The sequence below is a fragment of the Impatiens glandulifera genome, chromosome 7 (assembly GCF_907164915.1).
Source record: "Impatiens glandulifera chromosome 7, dImpGla2.1, whole genome shotgun sequence".
Classification (NCBI taxonomy): Eukaryota; Viridiplantae; Streptophyta; class Magnoliopsida; order Ericales; family Balsaminaceae; genus Impatiens; species Impatiens glandulifera.
In genome coordinates this window covers 33604532-33623940 of record NC_061868.1, presented here as the reverse complement: position 1 = coordinate 33623940, position 19409 = coordinate 33604532, and the positions used below count along the sequence as shown (strand labels likewise).

At 33.3% G+C, this 19409-nt stretch overlaps 1 protein-coding gene across 3 annotated transcripts; it reads left to right on the top strand.

Moving 5' to 3' along the window:
• Positions 1-5415: 5415 nt before the first annotated feature.
• LOC124909865 (SUPPRESSOR OF ABI3-5-like) lies at positions 5416-12659 on the top strand. 3 transcript variants are annotated; one of them, XM_047450496.1, is made up of 16 exons: positions 5418-5690; positions 6161-6284; positions 6483-6523; positions 6704-7448; positions 7531-7602; positions 7681-7773; positions 7855-7934; positions 8043-8190; positions 8825-8906; positions 8988-9079; positions 9148-9216; positions 9406-9585; positions 9719-9905; positions 10519-11385; positions 11596-11786; positions 12245-12659. In XM_047450496.1, the coding sequence occupies exons 2-16, from the start codon at positions 6237-6239 to the stop codon at positions 12425-12427; spliced, it is 3078 nt and encodes a 1025-aa protein (XP_047306452.1). In that variant the 5' UTR covers positions 5418-5690; positions 6161-6236; the 3' UTR covers positions 12428-12659. The 3 variants fall into 3 exon arrangements, with proteins under 3 accessions (XP_047306453.1, XP_047306452.1, XP_047306451.1); XM_047450495.1 differs by having other exon boundaries at positions 5419-5690; positions 8040-8190; XM_047450497.1 differs by lacking the exons at positions 11596-11786; positions 12245-12659 and adding an exon at positions 11508-11534 and having other exon boundaries at positions 5416-5690; positions 8040-8190.
• The last annotated feature ends 6750 nt before the right edge of the window (positions 12660-19409 follow it).

The window sequence follows — 19409 nt, the reverse complement described above, 5'->3', positions numbered from 1 at the left end:
GAGCATATTCTTTAACTACCAATTTTTCCTTGTAGCGAACATCAAATTTTTCAGGAAATCCTTCTTTCTTAGCAAAGATCCATTTATAACCAATAGCATTCTTCCTCTTTTCGTAGATGCCTCAACTTGCATGTCTCATTTTTCTGAATAGATGCATCTCATCTTCCATAACAACTCTCCTTTTTTCATTTTCAGTACTCGACTGACATCTGAAAAATGGATGGAACATCATCTACGACTAGAAGTGCATAAGCCGCCATGTTAACAAACCGACCTGATTTTTGAATAACTCGTCTTGGCCTATTCACATCAATTGATTCACTTTGTTCTGAAGGTTCTTGGGTCAGAACCTCTTCCACATTTAACTCTTCGTCTGTCGTCGGAGAGTCACTTCTAGTTGGGCTTATCTTTATCTGCTCAAACTCCACCTGTTGCGGAGAGTACAATCAATCTTGTCTGGTGTTACCTTATTCCAACATTGAATAATCATCAAAGTAACATTCTCTTCTGATAATGGTTTTCTTTGCATCCAAACACCAGAGGCGATATTTTTTAACTCCTATATTAAATCCCATAAAAAGAGTCTTCTTTCCTCGTGGATCCAACTTGATTCAACTACATGATAATATGCCGTAGAACTAAAAATATGCAAAGAATCATAATCAGCTGTAGGTTTCCAGACCATACCTCTAATGGAGTCTTACCACCAAGTGCAGATGATGGTAGGCGATTTACCAAATGTTGAGCGTTATGACACAATTCTGCCCAAAATTTCCTGTCTAACACAGCATTAGACAACATACATCGAACTTTCTCCACCAATGTCCTGTTCATACGTTCCGATACTCCATTCTGCTGTGGTGTTTTTTTGACTGTGAAGTGGTCGAACTATGCCACACTCTTGACATAACTTCTGGAATGGATCATTCTTGTATTCTCCACTATTATCAGTCCGGAAATTTTGATCTTTTTTCCTGTCCTCTTCTTCAACTTGAGTTTTCCATTTAAGAAAAATCTCAAACACTTCACCTTTATCCTTCATAGTAAACACCCATACTCTTTTGGAAAAATCATCAATAAAAGTAACAAAATAATTTCTACCTCCAAGAGAAGGAGTCTTGGCAGGTCCCCAGACATCTGAGTGCACATAATCCAAATACCCTTGGTGTTATGGATAGCAGTGCCAAATTTTACTCGCATTTGTTTTTCCAGAATACAATGTTCACAAAAATCTAACTTACAAACTTTTGTACCTTTCAACAATCCTTGTTGACAAGAGTTTGCATAGATTTCTCACCAGCATGCCCCAATCGCATATGCCATAGCTTTGTTGCCTCTAACTCCTTACTGCTCCCGGAAGTTGATACACATGATATCCCATTAACTGTACTACCTTGATAGTAATACAAATTATTACTCTTCCTGGTAGCTTTCAACATCACTAACGCTCCAGATATTACTATAAGAACTCCATTTTCCAATTTCACATGTAGGCTTTTCGACTCCAAGGCCCCCAAAGAAATGAGATTCTTTTTCATATTCGGTATGTACCGAACATCTCTAATAATTCTGGTGGATCCGTCATCATTCCTCAGCTTGATTGAACCTATTCCCTTTATTTAAATGTATTAGCATCTCCCATGTAAACAACTCCACCATCTAGCTCCTTAAGTCAAAAAACCACTTTCGAACTGGTGTCATATGATAAGTGCAGGCTGAGTCCAATATCCACGCATCAGGATGTGATGTTGTGTGTGACATCGATAAAGCGTATTCTGAATCTGCATCACATTTGTTTTCTGCAACATTCGCATCTTTAGAATCTTTCTCTTTCTTCTTCAACTTTGGGCAGTTAATCTTCCAATGTCCTTTCTCACGACAGAAAGCACATTCATCTTTGGCAACCTCTACTTTCAGATCTTCTTCCTTTCCTTTTTGATTTGTTCTGCTGATGGCCCCTGACCATCAATGATTCATCTGTTGTACCTACTTTGCTTATCCTTTTATCCTGCTTTCTCAATTCATGACTATATAAAGCAGAACTTACAGCATCAAGAGAAACATTTCCCTTCTCATGAAGTAACGTTGTTTCTAAGTGTTCAAATTCATCAGGAAGGGACGATAGCAACATCAACGCAAGATCTTCATCTTCAAACCTAACGTCAAGATTTAACAGATCTGCTACTAATTCATTAAACTTAGTTATGTGCTCATTCATAATAGTACCTGATTGGTAATCAAACTGGAACAATCGCTTCTTCATAAGGAGCTTATTCTGACCACTCTTCTTCAAAAATTTATCTTACAATGCTTGCCACAGTTTCTGTGTAGAAGTTCATTCTTCACAGCATACTTCTGCTCTCTAGATAGGCACGATCGAATTGTTCCGCACGTCAACGATTCATGATACTCCACTCTTTTTCTTCTATACCATCTGGTTTTCCGACCTCAATAGCAACATCTAGACCCTGCTGAAAAAGACAATCTAGAACTTCACCTTGCCACATGCCGAAATGCCCAGTTCCATCAAAGATCTCCACCGCAAACTTCAAATTCGACATCGGTGTCCTCGTCCAGGATGACGAAGGAATTGACGCCCCTTTTGAAGACTCCACCATGCCAAGGACAAACCTTCGGCTCTGATACCACTTGTTGGGGAAAAACCCCTTGACAGAACCACAAAAGAAGAAAACAAACTGAAAGAACACTAACAGAATTTGATAACGGAGTTCGGCCAAAATGTTGCCTACGTCTCCGAGCACTAAGGCTATCAATTAATAAGGAAGAAGAGATACAAATTTGGGTGCAATAAACCAAAGAGGGGAGAGTTTCTTTTATACACTAAGAAACTTCCCCAACTCCCATCATCTTTCGATGTGGGATTTATGCTAATTGTGAATATAGTTTCTTTTATATACTAAGAAACTTCTTTCACTCCCATTATCTTCCGATGTGGGATTCTAATTGTGCCAAAAAACAACAACATACTCTCCACTATATTAAGGGAACTCTCTTACATGGTCTTCACTTCTCTACTGATTCATCATTGGTACGCATTGGTTACTTAGATGTTGATTGGGTAGGCGATCTCACTGACCGACGCTCCATCACTAGTTATTGTTTCTTCTTGGTGATTCTCTTGTTTCCTAGCGAAACAAGAAAATAAATTGTTGTTTCCCGTTCCAGCGTTGAGTTAGAGTAATGTGCGCTTGCTGATTCTACTTCTGAGCTTCTTGGATTCGACAACTTCTCTCTGATCTTGACATTCCTCAACCGCCAGCCATTGATCTTCATTGTGATAGTTAGAATGCTATTCACATTTCTCGGAATGATGTGTTTCATGAGCGCACTAAGCACATCGAGATCGATTACCACTTTGTACGACAATATGTTAGTGCCGGTACTATACAATTACGGTATGTGTCTACTGAACACTAGACTGTAGATGTCTCACGAAGTCTCTCTTGTCAGGTCAATTTTACATGTTATTGAGCAAACTCAAGTTGATCTCTACTCTACCACTTGAGCTTGAGGAGGTGTGTTAGAATATATTATGTGGGCCAACCCATCTAAAGGTTAGAGCTCATTTAAAAGTTGCCCTAACCTTGGACGCTAAGATAAATCTTATATATATATATATATATTATAACTCTGTATTATCAATAACATTCAATACAATCTTTATCTCTATATTCTTATAAAACCAATAGGGTGCATGTGGATTTACAAAACAAAACTCAATTTGAATGGAACAATGGCAAAATACAATGCACAACTCATTACAAAATGATACAACCAAAAAGATGGGGTTAATTTCCACGATAGTTTATCCTTAATTGTCAAAAAAGTGACGGTGAGACTTTTTTTGGTTTTTAACAATATTCGCTAATAATTGTTATCTACAACAATGAACAATGCTTATCTCCATGGTGACCCCGAAGAAGATATTTATATGTATCCTCCTGAAGGTTATACTAAAGTAATTGGTAATAAAGTACGTCTTAAAAAATTTATGAATTAAAACAAATTTATAACAGTGAAACTTGGAATTTTCAAAACAACTTATTAAGTATGATTTTATTTAATTCATTCATGATAATTGGCTTTTCATATTTAAAACTGAAAAATCAATTACTATTTTACTTGTTTATATAATATCATACTTATTGTTGGAGATGACATAAAAGAAATCAATTATATCAAAAATATCTTGATAAAAAATTCAATCAAAGATCTTGAAATAATTAGTTATTTTTTAGGTTTAGAACTATACACAACTAATGTTGGTTTATATGTAAATTAACGTAAATATGTTCTTGATATATTGGCTGATACACATGAATGATTGGTCGTGAACCAAATAGTCTTTTTATGACAAATGGAATTAAACTCAATGATATTGATAGTCATGTGTTTACTGAACCCGCAAAGTTTAAAAGATTAGTCAGACGATTAATATATTTGAACTTTTCTCGGTCCGACATCTGTTTTAGTGTCCATCAACTAAATTAGTTTATGCACAACTTTCTTCAAATACATTAGAAAGTTGCCTTATAGATTGTGCGATATCTAAATTATACGCCTTCGTTGGGATTGTTTTATTCTTGTATTCATAATCCTTTACTTAAGAGCTTTTCAGATGCATATTGACGATTTGCACCAATAATCACATGTTTGTTACATTTTATTACATCAAGTTTGGAATTGCCCTTGGAAAACAAAACATAGAACATCGTTTCACGTTCTTCCGCTAAAATAGAATATCACATCATGACCACAATTGCTTACGAATTAAAATGGACACACACTAGTTTAATTGTCGATTCCCTTAAAATATGATAACAAGGCAGCAATCCATATTGTCGAAAATCTAGCTTTTCAGGAGCGGACGAAGCACACAGCCGAAATATGGTAAGATCTTCAAATACGATGCTCGATTCCAGAAGAAAATTCATTAAAAAGAATTCAGTGCAAATATATGATACATATATAGAATTTATCAAAAATTCATTGTTCATGATTCTTCTCGTTTCTATTACAATTATTTTCTTACCATTCCTATTTAAGTTCAGGTTTTAAAGAACTTGAACATGAAACCACTCTAGTAATATAGTCGAATTTTTGGTCGTTGATATCTTTTTTCAATAAACAAAAACAAAAGTAACTAGTGTTAATATTATTGATTTTATTTGTTTTTCTTATTGGTTCGATGCATGAATTCAAAGTTTTTATCATAAATTAACTTCTAATTTTCATATTTACTAAATTTATATTCAATACTAGAAAAATAAAATAAATTACAGAAAAAGAAAAGAAAAACTTCACAAATTGATTTGATTGACAAAACCGGTTCGTTTTCTCCCGAGTTTTATCCACACCAAAAAAGCAACTACGAAACAAACGAAATCAACCCTAGACCAATTGATGGTTGACGGCCCCTTTCACATCCGTGCGGTTTTTCCCTTACATATTGCGATCTCTCTCTCGATTCTTCCTTTTCATCTCTGTGATCTATCAATCTCATAGATCATTTTCACATAGAAAGAGGGCTGATCAGTTCTCTCCTCCCTTCGATTAGTGTCGCGGTTGATCTCTCTTGCTCGGAAAAGATTTCGCCTAAAAATTGCTCTTTTCAAAACTTTTGGAGACCCTGTGGAAACGATTTCACTGGGTGAATCATCTGATTTCAGGTCTGTACTTCATGGATCGTGGTATATAGGACTAGTAGCCTAACTATTACGTTTCGTTGGACATTATTAACTTATTTCAATCGTCGTGCAAAAGGTTGTGCTAACTAATTTGTATTAATAGACAACAATTAGTCATATATTAGATTTTGGATTTCTGCTTTAAGATTGTTGCTGTAATGACTGGTTGTTGGAAATGCGCAGCTTGATAAATTAATTTACTTTGTGTATTGCTATGTCTGTATCCATCGTTATAATCTTGATTGGACCTTATATTATTATGCTGCAGATATAGAAATGATTTTTAACTATTTTCTGCTATCAAGGGTATTTAATTTTTGTATTAGAAGAGCTTGAAGATGGGATGTTTCGTGGAAGGAAATTGTTTTTTGAGGATACCCAGTTAATGGAGGCAAAGTTTTGATGATTGGTTGTCATTATTATAACAGTATCTGTTTATGCATCCATTACAGGCAAGGGTTTTCAGACAATCATCTCATTCTGAAACTACTGAACGAACACAAGAGCTTTGCAGGGTCCTTACAAGAAATGGATCCTGGTCGCTACGTACCTCAGCAAGGATGGGAAAATAACAGCGTAATTGTGGTTTCCTTTCTAATCACCTATATGGGATGATATGCACGAATTAGGCTGATGTTACTGTCCATTTTTCACTGGAAATTTCATCCTTAAACATCACTGAGCTTAATCCTTGGGGCAGTGAGGATATCGAATGGATTTATCTACACCATCTCTTGACTATTAGTTGCTGACATTATTCTCTTGAATCCACAGGCTCCGGAGGGGTATGGTGCTGTCCACGAACCAGACTTCGGGTAAGTATTTTGTTGTGCCAATCTCTATCAGTGACTATATTTAGTGATGTATATGTATCTATTCTTAAATGGTAAAGGTCTGTGATATTCTAATGCACGGCTTTATCTACTTCCACCAGTTTTCTATATTCCTTCTTTATCTTCCTGTCCTCCTTGCTGTATCTTATGTATTTTTTGCAGGCCTGGTGGCTCATACAATGATAGGAGGTTCGTAAATGAAAGGTTCCCGAAGGACAATAGTTACTCAAGAAATGCCCATCACCATGATGCACTGGAAAGAGATAGTTACCCACCACCTCCAGCATCAGTTGGTCCATGGTCTCAAGCAAGGAAGAGGAGTTATGAAGAAGAGTACGCACACGAGAGAGAATCTAGGCGACATGACAAGTCATATGCTCATTCATATAATGACTTTGCTCATCATGAATCTGACAAGTATCATGAAAATGATATCCCTGATAGCTACCACAGCACTGACAGCTATGGTGACCGAGGGTGTGAAAGATCATCTAGATACACTGGACGTGACCATGATGACTATGCATATGATGATTATGACTATCATCCCAGGGTTTCCAATCAAAACAGAGAGGATAGTCGTGAGAGGGATTTTGATTATAACCGACGCAGTCATGAATCGGATTATGAAAGGGTTAGTAGAAGAGATGGTAGTTGGAGAAGTCGCGAATCTGGTGAGCGAGAACGCGAGAAAGTATTATCCAGTCGAGAGAAGGATAGAAGCCCTAGGAGGCACGACCGTTCATGGTCCAGCGGGCGTGATGATCGCTCTCGATCAAGATCTCCTACTAGGAGTAGAAGTTATGGTCGTAGCTATCGGGAGGATAGCTATGATGACGATAGATATGACAGATCTGAAAGGCGACGAGATCGTGGCGAGAAGAATCTTCATGAGCATTATTCCGTGGTATGATGTTGATGGTTATCTTTTGAGGTGGTAAGCCTGTTTAAGTCTCGTATATTTGATTAGACTGTTTTCTATCTAGCAGGCCCCCTCTGCCACTGTTGTTGTGAAGGGCCTCTCTCAAAAGACAAATGAGGAGGACTTATACCAAATTCTGGTAATGCGTTGTTCATCTATTTCTATATGTTTTGAAATTCAATTGTTGTTTTTGTGATTGGCATTGTTAAAATAACAGGCTGAATGGGGACCTCTTCGCCATGTTCGTGTTATCAAAGAACGAAACTCTGGCATTTCCCGTGGATTTGCTTTTATTGATTTCCCCTCTGTGGTATGGATGATGAGTCTTTTAATCTTTGTTTACGTTTCATTTTGTGCTAACTTGCACATATGTTAATTGCTTTTTAACCAGGAAGCTGCTCGAACAATGATGGACAAACTCGGGGATGATGGTCTTGTTGTCGATGAAAGAAAGCTCTTCTTTGAGTATAGGTGTTTACCATGAGATGTCTTCTTGCATTTGCATGATTTATGGTATGACTTGATCCAATGAAATCTAGTATACTAATTCTGGCGTTCAATCCTGTCACGTTTCAGTAGCAAGCCAACGGGAGGGACATCTGGACCTTCAACTGGAGGAGATAATGCATCAAAATCAGGCTATCACAGAAATATGACGGTGCCATGTGACTGGATGTGCATGATCTGCAATTGTGTGAATTTTGCACGTCGTACATCCTGCTTTCAGGTTTTTCTCTCTTTTCAGTATTTTGTGGCAATACTTCTCTAGCTCATTAGAAACTAGCTTCTTATTTGGTACCTTATGTTTTGTTTACTTTAGTTTGGACTTCATTGGTTTCTCTCTCTTTGGATCTTCATTTGAAATTGTCCAATAGGTAAATTGAGAATGTTGTTTACTAAAACAGGAAATACAGATTGTCCCTCTTTGAAATATGCAGATGGTCCTAAAACTTTTGATTTTGCTTAGTATGTTAATTTGACTCAAAGCTTCCATTACTGTTGCAATAATAGTGACTTATTACAAAGAGGCTTAAAATTTGCAACTTTTGATATTCCATAATGTGTGGACCCATTAGCAATAAAGCAGGGGGTGCTGATAGATGCACCTTTTTGAAACAGATATATCATATGATACCTATAAGTAGTCAAACTAATTGGTATATTTCTCCTTTTCTGCTTTTTTCGTTTGCTCAGCCTTTCTTCCTTTTATACTCTTATAGCTATTAATATATAGAGTATATTTCTTTCCCTTTTCCTTTTATACTCTTAGAGCTATTAGTGTATATAGATTTATATAAGTAAGTAGGTTCATGTAAAAAATGTTTGGTACTAAATGTTGATTGTACTTACTCTGCAATTAGTGTAATGAGCCTCGGACAGATGATGCTCCACCAGCAGACACATCATCAAATCCTACTTCACTTGGAAGGAGAGGGGATGCAGGTGATTCTCTAGTCTCTCCCCTCTCCCATCTTTCAGTGTCTTGCTTTTGTTCATCAATGTGCCTATTTATTGTTGTATTAGGTCCCACACACGTATTGGTTGTCCGTGGCTTAGATGAAAACGCTGATGAAGAAATGCTTCGCTATGAATTTTCCAAGCATGCTCCTATAAAGGTATTATACGGTTTGTTGTTACTTTTTTTACCGTCTTCACTATCTGATGGATTTTATTATGACTACAGGATCTTCGTCTTGTTAGGGACAAATTTACCCATGTTTCAAGGGGATTTGCATTTGTACATTTCCACACGGTATGTTCAATTAATGTCAAATTAAACTATGACAACAGAAAGTTACTTTAACACGCAAATTAAACACACCTAATGTGAAGTATCTATTATATGTCTTTGGAATTTGCATAATGAAATTAGCACATGCATTAAACTTCAGTTTTTTTGCTATTTCATGTGAGACCATAATTTTATCTTTTCACAATACAGGTTGAAGATGCTACAAAAGCTCTTGAAGTAACAAATGGAACAGCTTTGGAGAAAAATGGTCAAATTCTACGAGTAGCATATGCCAAAAGCATTCTAGGACAAGGGTCAGGCTCAGCAGGTTCTTCCCAATCAAGCCGTCTTGCTGCTGCTGCAATTGAAGCATCAGCATTTTCTCAGCAGGTACATACTTTTTCAATTCTTGAATGGATCACTATCTGTTTGTCCATTGTTTTCTTGTTGGATTAGAGTCTAGAACCTGCATTCGACCTAAAAACATCGAACACTTTCTTGATTTTATTTTCTTTCTGTTCAGTTTGATTCTACTGGATGGGCACCAAAGGAATATAATCCAGATAACAAACAGTCTGCTGGTAGACCAGAGCAGGGTGCTGGTGATGGTCAAAATGGTTCATCAGAGCCACAGTCTGGCTTTGTCTGGGATGAGGCATCTGGCTACTATTATGATGCTTCTTCTGGGTTTTATTATGATGGAAACACAGGTATCCATCTTCATCTCTATTCTTACCTTGTGGATGATTAACAGGATAGTGAGACAATTAAATATCACTCTAAATTTTCTTGCCAAATTATTTTTTGAGAAATGTCAACTTTTATTAAGAAGAGCGCAAAATACGTTCAAACGTTACAAAGGGGAAGGCAAAAAACAAAACAATAAATAAGAAAATAGCGTAAGAATTTTAAATGCCAATAAGATCGAAAAATTCTCATCCCGTACAATCCCCCTTTTCGGATTGAAGCGAACGCGTGTAACTTTCTTGCCAATTTATGTAAGCTGTTTCAATGCATTGAAGGCTAGATAATCATTCTTATACTATTTTAGGATTATTTTCTTTTTGAAAAAGTGAGATTCTCATAAAGGTAAATCATCGAGAAAAGAGAAAAACTAACCATTACAAACAAGTCACAACATCATTTGTCATAAATTAAATCAAAGAACACCAGTAAGGTAAAACACCCAAAAAAGGGTAAGTCCCAAAAGAGAAACTCAAAGCTCCAAATTGGAAGAGCTGAGAAATTGCTTCAGGGTTATTTTCATATTACCTGTATATCATGCAATTCTTTTCTTCAGTTGACCGTCTTGCTAATTTGCAGGTTTATATTATGATGGTAATAATGGGATATGGTATTCTTATGATCAACAAAGTCAGCAATATATCCCCTACACTGGTCAAAGTGACGATGCAACAGGAAAACCTTCCAAGGCACCTGATGCTTCTAAAAATAGGAAAGTAGTTATCTCTGCAGCTGCTGCAACTATAACACCATCTGAAAAGGCTGTCTCATTACCCGAGGCTGTTGAGGCTGCTGCAAATGCTGCAATGGCTGCAGAAAAGAAAGAAAAAGAGAAGTTAAAAGAGATCAGGATTGCCTCAAAGAGTAGCATTCTTGCAAACAAAAAGAAAATGAATAATGTATTGACCATGTGGAAGCAGAGAAGTCACGAAGGGCAAGCACCCCGTGTAGCACTCGATGACAATCAACAACCATCTTCTTTATTAGCTGAAGATAAAAAGAGACTCAAGACAGAAGAGAATTCAACAATTAATTCTGGATCATTCCCCACTGTGGCAGAAGCGGAGGATCACAAGCCAAGGACAATAAGCAACAGCTCAGGAGGAGCTTTAATGGGGGTAATTAGGGGTTCTGGTGGGAGGGGAATCATATTGAAATCAGATACCACATTTTCGGATTCATCACCTGCACCATCAGCAACCAGCGCCGACTCTACAACCCCGTTCAAGACAGACGCATCCGCTTTAGGTTCTTATGCACCGGCTACAACTTCATTGGCTGTCAAAAGGAGATTTTCTGAGATGCCAATATCATCAGCTTCTTCTAGCAGCAACAGGGAACACCCCCAACCTGCATACAGGGACCGTGCAGCCGAGAGGAGGAGCTTGTATGGTTCATCATCCTCTCTTGGAGGTGTCATTTCTGACCTTGACACGACGGATCCAAGTAAGCCTGCTGGAACTTATCATTGGACTTGCATTCAAGCATTAACTTTCTTTCTTTTTTGTTGTTGGGTCATACCGTCCACTTATTGTGACAATTTGATTTGGCTAATGTTGTAATTGAAGCGGGGAGGAAGTATTTGTGATTTATAAGTCTGTATGTTTGGACTAATGTACGAGGAAATATCCTGTTTCTTATTCCTGATGTTTCAAGATCGAGATTCTGTATCGAAGAGAGGATTGGTTGATTCAATGCCGTTTCCTCCTGGTGTTGGGGGAGGAGGACGAGGGTCTGGTGGTGATGTGCATGTACAGAGCTATGAGGTCATTACAGCAGATAAGGCGATTGATGAAAGCAATGTTGGAAATCGAATGCTTCGCAACATGGGCTGGCAGGAAGGCTTGGTATCTCCCACTTTCTCTTGCTATAAACCCAGAGCTTGTTTGATGTAGGGTCATTTGAAAATAATCTGGGTTATTTGAAACAAAAAGAAATATTATTTGATGAAAAAGTGGATTATTTTGGCTAAATGACTAAAATATCCTTTGTATTTTACATGTAAAAATGTTTAAAAAATACAATAAGGATATTTTAGTATTTTGGGTTATTTGGGTGTAGGTTATTGAAAATTGATCTGGGTTATTTGGGTAAAAAAAGTTCTCCTGTCTTTCCTTTAAATATATCTTTGTTTGACTGTGTCCTTTGAATTCATCAAATTTCTCTTATTTCCTAGTTCCATTTATTGGAAGAACCATTTTGGCGACCTGTGGGTGTTTATTTATTCCTATGCTGGCTGCTGATATTGCAATATTGGGTTGTTTGTTGCTTTGGTGTTTCTTTTTTGGCGTGGAACTGTATACAGGGACTGGGCAAAGATGGAAGTGGCATGGTAGAACCTGTGCAAGCTACATCCATGGACAGTAGGGCAGGTCTGGGAAGTAGGCAAAAGAAGGCTGTAGATCCAAGCCTTGAGGTGAAAGATGGTGACAGTTATCGAACTCTTATACAGAAGAAGGCTATTGCTCGGTTCAGAGAGATGTCATAGGAGGAGGATGGATCTTGGGAGAAGAAAGGTCAGCTATTTGAGTCGTATTGATGGGTGTGATAATATACTTGTGTTTTAACATTTCCTTAGAAACTTCATGGTTTAAAGAACTAAGCTAGCTGTGAACTTGACAAAAGAGAGTTCATTATGTCTCTCTTGGTTGTGAAAACGGGCATGTTTTTCTTTTATTCATATTTCGTTAGAAGAAAATAATTTCTTTAAGTTATTTTTCTATGATAATCATTCATTTGTTTCTTCAAGAACTTGAAGAAATGTTGTAAACACCTTTTCTTGTCAGATTTCTCGGTCCAGAAAACTGAACTTAGTTAGGCGGAGATGTTTTTATCCAATTTTACTAGCACAAACTTAACATAAATACCTCAATTTATAGAAACATAGGTTCAAGACATCTTTTAGGTCGAACTTTTTTTTCAAATCTTGTTGAAATAACATTTGAGAACTTAATTTAGTGTGGCCAGTTTTCACCCAATTCAGAATAGACCTTTTCTGTCTGGATTTGTTAGATCATTTTTAAAAAATTAAAAGAGAACTGGCATGACACCCTACCGCCATTGTGTCCGCTTAAACTCAAAACGCTTCTAGATGGAATTGAACTCGTGACATTTTAGTTTCTTAAGATGACTCTTATCAGTGGTTTCCGTTTAAACTCAAAATATTTTTTAGATAAAATTGAACTCGTGACATTTTAGTTTCTTACTTTTGGTGAAGTTCTCCTATTAGATGAAATACATTTAAAAGTTAATTCAAACTCAGAAACATATAAATAACATGAGAAAAAGACTAGCACAAAACTTGACCAAAATGGTTGTATATGCTTAATAAATGCAGCCCTAGTTTAATATGTGATCTGATGTTACATCATACATGTGCATAATAAATGTTAATTAGAAAAATCAAAATCAAGCCCTATATTTTGTCTTTTTATGTTTGTTGTATTATATAGATGTTAGGTTAACTAACACATCACCCATTTATCTTTATGTTCTACAATTTTTAAATGGTAGGTGTATTGTATTGAATTGGGGTTTAGGGTTGATTTGATTTTATTTTGAAAAGTAAACAGGAAATGTTAGGCTGTGTGTTAGGTTAAATTGGAATTGGAATTAATGGTTCAGTTTGACAAGTTTATTATTCTTTGATGGCTTAAAATACTGAATTGAAATTGAAATTTATAATTTCATATGTTTATAATGTATATTTTTTTCAAATTTTATTTCAAAGATTATTTATTTGCAATTGAAAATTTATATTGGACATTGCAATTTTATGACTTTTTTTTTTAATTATATTGGAATTGTGATTCAAGATCCATTCTTATAACTAATTTCATTTATAGGGCTTATTTAAAAATCTAATAGAGAGAAAATAATGATATAATGATTTTGAGTAAGTGATATTTTTTTTTTGTTAATTTTTTTTTTAAAAGGTATTGTTATATATAAATAAAATAAAAAATATTTTAGTATTTTAATTAATAATTAAGTATTGTGATAGATGAGAAGGAGAAAGAAATGATATTTAATTTGTTTGAAATAGCTCAAACCAAACAAGGACCTAGTTATATCCATCGTTGTTTAATTTGTATGTTGTGGTTGGAATTGGACCAAAAAGGGATATTCCTTTTGTGTGAAAGAAATTGACTTTGACACATTTAAAAAAAACAATATGTTATTCCAAAACAAGAGAAAGTCAAATAAAAATAAGAGAATTATAAGTTTTTATAGGTTAGATTAACATGTTACTTAATTCATTAAGTTAAAATATTTTATATTTATTTTTATTTTTATTATTATATATTAATACATTTTAAATATTTTTATATAAAAAATCATTTTCACAAAATCATCACTAATCAATTTTATTTAATACATTTAAAATATTGATTTCAACGAACATATATATACAAATACATTATCATATTGATTTAATATAATTCCTTTTGTAATAATCAAATTTGTTTATTTGAAGATTTAAAATAATCAACGTGCAAGAAGATATTTCAGTTGAGGAATGATAGAGAGCGCGACTCGAGAACTGGGAGCGCGATGATCTACGTGTCCGACAGGTGGAATAAATAAATAAAAATATAATAATAATTAAAACACGATCATAGAATATTCTCTCTCCTCTTATTAATTAATTTCCCTCTCCTCTTATTAAATAATTTCTCTCTCTCTACAAATTCTCACATTAAATATTTTAATAATATGTTTAAATAAATTCTAAACTCTAAACCCTAAACTCTAGATCCTAAACCTTAAACTCTAAACTCTAAATACTAAATCCTAAATACTAAATCCAAAATCCTAAACCCTAAACCCTAATTAATATTACTGATTAGTTGAATTATGAATTTATCTCTTTTATTTTTATTTTATTTTTATGACTTTTTAATTCATTTATTTATCAAATATTTTTTATGGCCTCTTTTTTCTTTTTATTATTATTTTATATGATAGAAATTATTTAATAAGAAGAGAGAGATCTTTTTTCTTTTTTTTTATTATTTTATATGATAGAAATTATTTAATAAGAAGTGAGTGAAAATAATTAATAATAGAAGAGAGAAAAAATAATTAATAATAGGAGAGGGAATATTTTACCTGTCAACCCACGTAGGCATCGCTCTCTCAGTCGCTGTCTCAAGTCGGCGCTCTCTATCATTTTTCATTTCAGTTTTACATCTCTCTTAAAACATACATTTGACAATAAAGAGTGATAGAGGAGGAAATTTGAGAGAGAGAATGTGAGAGTGAATGATGTGTCACTACATCATTAGTTGGAAAAATGATAAAAGGTGAGGAGAAGAGAAATAAATTTTGTTATTTTTTTGGTTAATCAAATTGAGCCACATTATTCTCTCCCTCAAATTCCCTCTCCCAATCATTTCTCTTGTCAATGTATAAATGATTTTCCCAAGGCCGTCATATTTTATTATTTCCCATCTATTGTAGTTAATATTTATTATATGTTTGTTGAAAATATTTCATATCAATATATTATTCATACTAAAAATAGGAAACATCTTTTAAAATATATTTAAAAAAAATATAAAGACAAACAAAGAAGAAAATTAATATATTTTATTCATTGTGTAATATATATTTAAAGAAATATTTTAGAGAAAAGTAATAAAAAAAGATTAAATCAATTTCATTAAAAAATAGTAATTCTTATTCCAAGTAAATAAATATTTATATATACTTTTAAATTTGATTTCCCACGCGCAAATAAGGAGTGACCATGAATAAACTATAAAGTGAACCAAATTGGCCGGTTGTCAATCAATTTAGATAAAATCTTTGTGACTATGTAATTTATTAATTTTTAAATAATATATATTATTTTAATATTAAAAAAAAATGATTTAGTTAGTTATAGGGCTTTTTAGGAATTAGGGTTATTTAAAAATTTGGAAAGGAAAAAAAATAATGATTTTAAAGCGATTTTTTTTTTTTATAAAAAAATATAAAAGGTATTAATATATATAAAATAATAATTTAAAATATAAGGTATTTTAATATTTTAATTAATGAATGGAGTGTTTTGATAGATGAGAATAGAGTAAAATAATGTTTGAATGGTTTAAGGTCTTGTTCGGATAATGGTTTTGGAAAAAATATGAGTTATTTGGAAAAATTAAATAATTGATGGTGATTATGAGGAGGTGAAAATATTTTTGGATAAAAAGACTTAAAGAGTATTAATATATAACGATAAAATAAAAAATAATAATTTAAAATAAATGATATTTTAGTATTTTGTTTAATGTGATGATTTTTAGGAGTGAAAATATGTTTTTTTAAAAGGTTCATGTATATTAAAAATGAAAAAAAAAATCATTTAAGCACAATAACAAAGCATGACATGAAAACATAAAAATAGTGATATCAATGTGTTACGGTCTCCAAATTAATGATGCGGTCCCAGAATAATTTCAGCACCCTCCATCTATTCAATTGAGCACATGGGCTAGTTTCTGTTTTTGCTTTAATATTCTCTTTTGTTTTACTTTTCTGTTTTTCCAACTGAATTATGTTATTTTTTATTAGTTTTAACTGAATATTTTGGGGGTAAATCAACACTTATATAAAGTCGATCTCTCTTCCCCAAGGATCTATGGAATAATGAATATATGAAATTACTTGTGAAAGTTTTTCACCCCCATTGTATTTTATGTTTTGATTATTTATTTTGGACTGTTTCGTATAGACCAGCAATATTCTCTTCTCATCCTTGATTCTTCTTTACCCTCATCCCAAATTCTTCATTAAAAAACCCTTCCGCTGCACTTTGATTATATATCCCCCCCGGTCCTAGAGATCAAAAACTCGATTTTTGAAATTAAGAACCCATAAACACTAGTTACAATTCAAGTCGTAACATCTTGGTATCAGAGCAAGACAATTCTCGAATGACAGAAACCCGATAGCAAACAAAGATGGATGCTCTTAAGACCTTACTCGAAGGCCTATCCCAACAATATGACTCTATGCAAGCTTCCATGCAAACAACACATGATCGAATCGGCTGCTGTGCACAATGACTTTCAGCAAAATATGGATAGAAGGTTCAATGCCGCTGAAGAAAGTTTGGTAGCCATTGAAAATGGTGCGTCTAATAATAGCCAAGATCCCCACACCCGATCCTATGTTAATGCTTCTTGCTACGGTCCTTTTACGAACAGTCCCTTCTAATATGGCCAACACTACGTTCCTCTAACCTGGCTCATAAAAGTTAATTTTCCTAAATTTGATGGGACTAATTTGGAGGGCTGACTCATGTCTGCCGAGCAATTCTTTAGGGTGGACAAGACGAATGATGCCACGAAATTGGACATTCCCCGCATTCACTTTTTAAAAGAAGCAAGAATGTGGTATGACTCATATTTGCAAAACCGCAACCTTAGAGAAGCATTGTCGTGGAATGTATTCAAGAGAGATCTCTTGTTGCGATTCGGTCCTTCTATATTTGACACCCCCATAAGACAAAGGGTGAACTTGAAGCAGATCAATATTGTCCAAGACTATAACACAATGTTACTTTCCGATTAAAAGTAACGAGAAGTGCTTATTTCTCAATAGGATGGAGAACTCAGACCCATTCCCAACTCAACAACAAGAAATAGATGACGTATGAAATCCCACTTTATGGGAAAAACTCCTGACGCACAATATTTGTTTTTTCTCTCGTGTTCTCCTTCTTTTTAGTTTACATTCCAAACTTCGATTCCCTTATGTATGTAGGGCAAAACCCAAAAAAGTGTTCGGCCAAATAAAAATAAAATAAAATAAATAATAAGAAAAAACGATACTAAAAAAGTTATCGAGCTCGTAAATTCTCGAAAATAGCGATTAACTTCAACAGACTCTACAGGCTTCCCTAAACGAATATCAGAAAACATCATAATATTAGTATTATGAATGATATGCATCGAACGAATATGATCATTGAAAGTTCGACGATTTCTCTCCAACCAGATATTCCACCAAAAATAATTGGGTTGGTAACCCAAACATGCAGGCCTCCGTATCAATTCAAATTTATCATTAACTACCCAAAGACTCGAACATCACCAAATGAATCTCAGTAATACTCCATAAGAAACTCAAAATACTACTCACTCTCGACAATGCAAAAGTAAGTGCGTTGCTAGTTCAATCTCTACGTGACACATGCAACTAGTCATAATACAATTTTATTTCATTCACATATTATTTAATAAAATTTGACCATGAATAATGCTTAATCCAAATAACGTGAGATAAAATTAAACATGTCCTACTTATTTAAAGCAAATTGCTTTTCCCACCCTCTCTCATATTCTCATCTCCGCCCCACTTCTTAATTAACTCAAAAATTACTTATTTATCCATTTCATTTTTATATATTTATCTTTCTTATTTTATTTATTTTACTTATTTTATTTTATTTAATTATTAAGTTTTTTATCATTAAATATAATTAATTAATTTTTAATATTTTTTCTATTTTATTTATTTAATTAAAAATATAAAATATTATTATTTTTATATTATAATTGTTTAAAATATATAAAATATTAAAGTATGTTTTAATTTAATTTAATAAAATATAAATATTTAATATTTTATTATATTAATTATATATATATATATTTATATATATTAAAATACTTATTATTATATTTTATTAAATTAATACACATTTCAATATTTAATATATTTTAAATAATTATAATATAAAAAATAATAATATTTTATATTTTTAATTAAATAAATAAAATTAAATAAAAAATATATTAAAAATTAATTAATTAATTATATTTAATAAAAAACTTAATAATTAAATAAAATAAAATAAGTAAAATAAATGAAATAAAAAGGTAAATATATAAAAGTAATAGAGATAAATAAGTAATTTTGAAGTTAATTGAATAATGGGAGTCGGTGCAGGAATATGGGAGGGGTGAGAAAAACACCTCCCTTGTTTAAATAACCCTCCGGAAATCCATTTTTATAAGTTTAATAATATAAGTGAAAAAAATAGAAAGTTAAGTTATGATTTTTTTTATGACTTACTACTAACCTTGTTTATCTCTCTACACTATCAATTTCATATAATTACAATGTTTTGTTTGATATGAGTTTTTTCTAAAATTTTACTCAATTTTTAGTAAGATAAACTGTATTCAATTCTCTTTATAAATATTATTCTTACCACATTCTCCATTTAAATACAAAATCACAATTCATCCCTAATTTGAACATATAAAATTGGAATTAAGCTATTTTTATTTCAAATAAATTGTTCAAACAAGTGTAGCTTTGAAACTGCCGGATTAAGTTATTAATGAATACACTTGATCAAAGTAGTCTAAAGATTGATCTTTTTAGGTCAGATTCTTAAAGAGAATCAAAGTCAATTCTTTCCATCATTTACTCTTTCAGTGACTTAAAAAACTGGATTCCAAGCAAGTTTG